Raw genomic sequence first — 7,493 nt, forward strand, 5'->3', positions numbered from 1 at the left:
AAAAGGGAAAATGATTATATTTCATAAATGATTGCATATTTCCTTTTTAATACATACATCAGGCCATCCTCTGGCAATGTCACACATTGTACTACTGTTAATAGATGCTGTTTCACCTCCAAAGAACAGTTAACTGAAAGTTAGCAAATTTCTCTGACAATATCTTGCAAATGTCATGCCACGGAGACACTAATTGGCTTTTTCTTTGCAAATAAGACAATACTCTGGGCAGTCCTGCAAAAACCTCGTCTCGACATTCACAAACATTTCTGTCACAGCTACTGCAAGACGACACGAGAGAATGGACACGGAAATACCTGAGCCCCGTGCTGTTCAAAGCGACTTCACCTGTACATATAAACTTACACATTACAGACACACGCGCACACATGCACACACCCAACTATACAAAACGCAGACAAAAGCCACCATCAGCGAATGGTTCTGTCATTTTGGTTTCTGAGCTATTTGAAGAGGAGAAACATACGATATGCTTCGGTATTAAATATTCCATAAGTGACTGCAATGTAAATACATAAATGTGTTATTTTAAGTTAGAAGGAGTATTATTCAGGAATTTTGCTCAGTTTTAAGAAAAGAATATAAATTTCTCTTTAAATAATAAGACATTCAAACAATATGATACTTAATATTATTACTGTTTTAAATATCCTGTGAACTATATACAGTTTGTGAGGTTCATTTTTCACCTGTGAATGTGCTTGGTCTCCATTGCAGTCCACAGTAATGGCAATGGCATCTAAATGAGTGGTTTCAGCTTGTGCAACACAAGAGGGTGTATTCAAAATCACATACTTGTTTACTTGTTTAAATATAGTATGCAAAGTGACCAGTATGGATGAGACAGTATGCAAACGGTACCCAAATGACATATAAGTCTGCAAAATTCTGAAGGTGCAACTGATGGATGCTATGCAAGGCCACTGGAGATGCAACCAGAGATGAAGGATGTCACAGCCTCAGAAATTTGTGTCAAGGGTGGTGGAGGAAGTGCAGCCTCTGTACAAATTTAAGTAGAAAAACACCCAGTTATATAAGCTGACTCAAACATGTGCTTTTTGTTGAGAGTTTTTAAGTTTCATGGGGGTACAGCTACCTCATTGGTAAACGTCCAGGTCAGGTGATATACAAGATGATGACTGCAGTGTGTCGGAGTGCATGCATACTGTTCTGATGCATACATACAGTGCACACTACAGTTGAGTAGTAGGTTTCTAATGAAATTCAATATGTACTGTCTAAGTATGTGATTTCAGACACACCCAAAGATTCTCACTGCGCTAACAGGGAGTTGGAAATGTCCATTAACTGTGGGGATTCCTGGGTCACAATCAGGTTAGAGTAAGGAAATCCCACATGTGACTCGGCAGCGTTATACGTCAAAAGAAAACTTCAAAGTACAATAATTTGTAAAATAACAGACAGACACATACAAAGTGAATGGGTACTATAGTTCGGGGACCAGGCAATGAAGAATCACTGTCCGTTTTTACATGGCACTGTACTCTGCTGGGAGAGGAGGTCCATTCAGTATATTATTTCACCAGTTTTTTTTTTCTTGAGCAATATGTAACATTGAGGATAGCTTTTAGCAAAATGTCTGTTTTCAATGGAATAAATAGTCCGATAAGAACAGTAATAAGGTTTGCATGAGTCAGTAGGGGCGCAGTAGGGGCATGGATACCCTGGGCGATTCAGATGGCCTAACACTTCACAAGGGCCCTTGAATTCGTAAAATTATAGAATTATATAATGGGGGAAGCCCAAGGTGACATTTTGTAAGGGGTCCCAGAATTCTTAGCTACGCCCCTGTGAGTGGTGATCACATATATGAACGCTGACTTCCCTAACTGTGATTCATAGACACTGAGGGCCGTCCCATCCCACTGCCACGCCACGCCTCCCACAATCCTCCTGGGATTCTCCCACGATTCCCCTCCACCCTCGTCAACGCTACCGGCAGCCGCAGCCTTCCACCACCATCTCTTCGTAGTTCTTGAGCACCACATGGTCCTGCTGGTCCAAGTAGAGCATGGCGATGGGGCTGAGGGACGTGGGCACGCAGCACGGCCGCGGCACTTTTACGTTCACCGAGTTCACCAGCGTCTGCACCATGGCGTGGCTGGACGAGTTCATGTGGTCAGCCAGGGGGAAGCGACACTCGCCCAGGCAGAAGTAGGCGTGGTAGCCACTGGGCGCCACGATCCACTTGTTCCAGCCCACATCACTGAAGTCTACGTAGAGCGGGTAACGTCGGCAAAGATCCTGGGACAGCTGCTGCAGCTTCACCCCCTTCCTGCCATTCCGCTTCACCCTCTGCTCCCTCCGACCCTGTCTCCTGCCTCTCCCCCGGTCCCCATTCCCATCCCGTCCCTTCCTGCGCCTCCTCTTTAGCTTCTTTCCCCCCTCCGGGCGGCCCGCAGAGCGAGCCAGGGTCTGGCCGCGCCCATCATGACTGTAGGTCACCAATAGGGGTCTCTCCTGTGCCCAGCTGGGCTCGTTCTGTCCGGCCGCCCTGCGCACCCTAAGTCGCTCGCGCCTGAGCTCTTGTCCGGATGTTACAGACCCGTTTAAGGGCGTCACCTCTATGACGAACTCCAGCAGTCCAGTCCGGTCAGAGGCGCTCTCAATCAGGTCCGAGCCGAGGCTGAAGCTCTCCCAGGAACTGCTCTCGCTGTTGCCGCTCTGGGTGAGGCACCGTGATTCCAGGAGCGTGGTTCCCAAATCTGAGTGGTCCCCAGAGAGGAACAGGCTGACCTTATGGTCACCGGCACTCCTCTTACCCACCCCGTGCAAAAGTCGGAGTTCCGCAGAGGTGACACGCTCATCCATCGGGAGGGAGGAGATGTTGAACCTTATCCGGACAACGTCTGACGCCTGTGTCGCATTCAGAGGGAGAGGCGAGGCATCACTGGACTCTAACAGACAAGAATAAGACAAAATCCATGATATCAGCTATACCATAATAATAATTTAATTGAAGATTCAGCACGAGGGACATTCCACGGCTATTGTCAAGCTCCTGGCAAAATATCTGTCACTCGATTTCATTCTTTTAGTTTTGAGTTTTTCAGAAGCATAAACCTTCTTTCGTAACACTCATATTATCTCTGAGACTGCACAGAACCAAAACAGTATATAAATGCATATACACATTGACGCTTAATCAACAGCCATTCTGATTGTGTGGCCTTCGCTCTCCTATCTTTTGTGTGGTCATTGCCTTGGAAGCCAGATTAATAAAAAATAAAATAAAATAAAACATGCAGTACCCAGCTGAAAAATCTGGGCGGGCTAAGAATTTCTATGGCGCCCAGCTATTGGATGTGTCTGGTGAGGTGCATTATGGGAAGTGACTGTTTGACTAAGTCCCAAGTGGTCTCACCCATGTGGTGGAAGCTTCGCACTGTGTTAGCCCCCTGCACGTGCCGCTCAGGGAAGCTGAAGTGAGGGTCCTCTACCAAGTGGTACTGCTGCTTGTGGAAACGGTACAGATCCAGCAGGTACCGGGGAACAGGTGCTCCAGGCTGGGGAGCCGGGCGGGACCGCAGCCCCAGTCGAGTCAGCAAGAGGTTCTGAATGGATTGGGCCAGACTGGCCTCTCGCGGAGGCAGTGGGTCGCCGCCAGCGCTGATTGTGCCTTCCTGATGACCTGACAGGACCTGAGGTAGCAGCAGGACCATCAGGACCAAGAGGTTAGCAGGGAACATTGTGGATCTGGTAAAAGAAGGTGGGAAAACAGACAGAGGTTAAGGTCACAGATGCATGTTCAGGACTTGATCATATTTAGTGCATGCTCCTATAATGATATAAAGATGTGGTCAGTACTAAAACTAGCCCATAACTACACCACCCATATTCCAAAATAATGTAACACCGAAGAGCTAAATTATTAAGTCCAAGCATTTATTATCATTGGTAAAGAAAGTTTAAAACAGTCGACTGGGCTGCATGTCATTTTACACAAAGACTGTCACACATTTTTGACCCTGAGATAAGTCCTTTAATTCTCAAAGTCCCTTCTTGGAAACAGGAATAAAATTTCTGTCAACCCCACATTATTTCACATGTAATCCTCCACAAGGGGTAAGAACTGTTCCTAATCTGTGGTTTTCTGTTTGTTTGGAAAAAAAAACACTTGAAGACTACAGCATGGCCAGGAATACACCCTTCTCCTCACTTCAATATTCCGGCAAAGAAGCTAAGACGAAAATTAGGATTCAGATCTGAGATTTTAAAGTTCGTATTTCCCCTCTTTCAGTCCATAACCTGGATGAGTCATCCCAATTAGTAACACCATTATTACTGCAAAAGAAATCTTCAATGACACCTCATCAAATTACCTCCGCTAGGAAGTTGGTTGTGAGTTCGGACAGTTTTTAGCACCTAGAAAGGAGGGTGGAACCCACAAATAAACCATGCATATGTAGGTTCTCGCAACAAAGGCTGCCTTCGTTCCGTTATAATACTGTTGCGACAGCATTATTAAAAAAAAAAAAAAAAAAAACAGCAATTTCACTGCATCCAGATGCTGGATGGAAACATCCCGAGAGAACCAGAAAGTAACATTGTATGACGTATCTCAGCTTCGAGCGTGCTACCAAGAGAAGGATAAAGTAGACAGGACCGACCGGCTATCCCTCAAAGTACGAAGAGCGAACTGAATAAAGCACCCCTGACTTTAGGTGGAGTCTACAAGGGGATAAAGAGAGGACACCTCCACCCGTTTTAGGTTCAGCTCTTCACCCCCGCACTCTTACCACCGCCTACCTTAACAATCCAGGAGGGAAAAAAACACTCAAAAGTTAATTTGGCATCTTCAGGCAAGGCAGAGAATTCCACCACCCCCCGCCCTCCCACATCCTGTGAGCCATTCGTCTTGCTCTGCGTCATCCCTGTGATTGCTTTTCCTCCAAGTCCTCATTCTGCCCCTGGAGGTGCACTAATCAAGAGTGCACAAGGCTGCCATCACCCCGACCGGGTGCCACCCAGCCTCTTATTAATGCACCTTGGTTGACTCTTCCAGGACTTTGACATCAAGCCACCCCCCCCCCCCCCAAACCTCAAGGCCATACGCAACCTGTTGGGCAGTGATGGGGACTATGGGTCCATCATCACTGCCTGTGGGCTCTTATCTCATTCGCCAGGCCTGTGTTTTTTCTTCTGTCTGGAACTCACTTCTCCTGGGGTTCAAAGGCATTTCATGTGTTTTTGTTCAGACCCCAAATGGATGGTGTTTTTGCGGAAGAACCACCACAGGGCGCGTGGCGAAGAGGCGGCCGGAAGGGTCACGCTAGTCGGGCTGATTTACCCACCGCCGCTCCCTTCGTGCCACATGTTCCTTTCCTTTTGTGTCCCTCACCTTCCTTTGGCCTCGGTCTCCCTCTCCTTCTCGAGCTGGATCTCCCCCGATGCTGCTCCGAAACTCCATCTGCACCTCTACCCCCTCACACACGTCTGTCCGTCTGCTTGGGCCCGTCTGCCAGCCGGCTGAAACCTCCACCCCCCCACCCCACACCCTGCCCCATCTCTGTCTCGCCCGTCTCACTTTCCCGGCAGTGTGATTAATCCTAATGAAAAAGAGGAGTGCCTTTTGCTTTTTGCCTCACCGGTGCTATAACACAATACGCATATATAACTCCATCCCTCTGTGTGTTGGCAGGCGTATTTATGAATGGGAACAGCAGCTCTGTATGTTGGCCCCAGGAGTATGAAGCACACCTCTGTTCTGGGCATGTCAATAAATGGAAGAGAGCATTAAACACTGGATTAGATAGATAGATAGATAGATAGATAGATAGATAGATAGATAGATAGATAGATAGATAGATAGATAGATAGATAGATAGATAGATAGATAGATAGATAGATAGATAGATAGATAGATAGATAGATAGATAGATAGATAGATAGATAGATAGATAGATAGATAGATAGATAGATAGAGATGCTAATGCTTACGGCACAGATGCGGCTGCTCTGGGTAACTCTGCGCCCTCACCCCCCCCCCCCCCCCCCCCCCGGAGACGATTCCCTAATGAACAGGAAAGTGAATCCCAAGCCCCGACACCAAAGTAAGGTATTGCCATCGAGAACACCCCTAAACCGCCAAACAGCCCCCCCCCCATTATATCACCTAATATATACACAGCCTCACACAGCACTGCGGGGTTCCCCTTCCCAGCTCGTCATCCCGCACACGCTCGTCACTGCACTCTCAGCCAGTGGGTTTCACACATACAATAAAACCACCATATATGCAAACAAAACCTTTTGTTTTGTTTTAAACACAGCCTGTATTTCTAATTTATATATCAATGCCATTCATTTGCTTAGCAGATTATTTTACCTGAAGGGATTCACCCTACTATCATTTTAACTCATATAACATGTTGCTTACAGGCCTGCATGTAGTGGTTACTGCCCATTACTACAGCAGCAAATTTCTGATCACATACAGATTCACTGGTTTTACCTTAAACATTTCCCATTCCTATAAACTGTACTTATCTATGAGCGCACAGGCTGTCGACAGTTAATTTTATGTGCTACAGCTTTTATGACCTGTAACAAGAGGGAAGTCACAGGACTTTAGAAAATATTGTGAAATGTGTCAGGTGACTCCAAAGCACACCTGATTCCTACTGAATAGGGAGCAAATGTTCACCGAGCACAATGCTGATTAAAAAAATTCTCATTGTAAAGAATGCAATGTATATCAATGCATGTCTGCATGTCTCCCACATTCCAGCACCCTTTCACCCTGCCACTTGTACACAAATGGAGTCGATTGTCTCCATTGCGATAGGTAAATGTGATTGTGTGTGTGTGAGGACTTACTGTGGGCAGCTAATAGTTTGCATGGCACAGCTACAGCACTCGGGTTAAATGCCGTGTGTGTGTGTGTGTGTGTGTGTGTGAGAGAGAGAGAGAGAGGCAGAGAGAGAGCATGTGTCCAGTACTCACATCCAGGAACAGTAGGAAGCTCGTAGAGTCCATGGCTTGTCCTTGCACTCCAGCGTTACAGACCACGCTCCTACAGATACCCTCCGTCTCCTGCCCCTTGTAGGTGTTGCAGAAAGAAGCCAAACTCTCTCCAGCTCGGTCGCTCCCTCCCTCCTTTTCACTGTTCCTACTTCTCGCCGTCCTGCTGAAAGCCCTGTAAGGATGAAGACACCCTTCCTCTCATCCCTGTCGCAGTGTCCCAGCTCCAGGCCACCCAGCTCAACCTCTCATCCTGTTAGCACAGCCCATAAAAAGCAGTTTCCCTTTGCTGACCTCTGTGGCCCTCTCCACCGCCTACACTGCTGCCTCTGCCAAACTGCAGAACAAAGAAAGGATAAGTGACAGCAAAGCTAAAAGAAGCTTCTTTAACCAAGCAAAACTTGCAGCTGAATACTTCTATCACTCCCTCTCTCTTTCTTCCTTATTTCTTGCCTCTCTCTTTCTCCTCCCCCTTTTTCCTCTCTCTC

The 7,493-nt window shown here is 46.8% G+C and overlaps 1 protein-coding gene across 1 annotated transcript; it reads right to left on the reverse strand.

Annotated features, from left to right (window-relative positions):
- bmp16 (bone morphogenetic protein 16) lies at positions 1-7,249 on the reverse strand. The gene is made up of 3 exons (XM_048981685.1): positions 6,988-7,249; positions 3,407-3,738; positions 1-2,939 (listed from the first exon to the last, which is right to left on the reverse strand). The coding sequence occupies exons 2-3, from the start codon at positions 3,729-3,731 to the stop codon at positions 1,975-1,977; spliced, it is 1,290 nt and encodes a 429-aa protein (XP_048837642.1). The 5' UTR covers positions 3,732-3,738; positions 6,988-7,249; the 3' UTR covers positions 1-1,974.
- Positions 7,250-7,493: the final 244 nt, after the last annotated feature.

Source organism: Brienomyrus brachyistius, chromosome 17 (assembly GCF_023856365.1).
Source record: "Brienomyrus brachyistius isolate T26 chromosome 17, BBRACH_0.4, whole genome shotgun sequence".
NCBI classification, from domain to species: domain Eukaryota; kingdom Metazoa; phylum Chordata; class Actinopteri; order Osteoglossiformes; family Mormyridae; genus Brienomyrus; species Brienomyrus brachyistius.

Coding starts and splice junctions, on each gene's coding strand:
- bmp16 (XM_048981685.1), bottom strand. CDS start 3,731: ATGTTCCCTGCTAACCTCTTGGTCCTGATGGTCCTGCTGCTACCTCAG. Junction 2,940..3,406: donor GCGAAGCTTCCACCACATGG/GTGAGACCACTT, acceptor CTTGTCTGTTAG/AGTCCAGTGATGCCTCGCCT.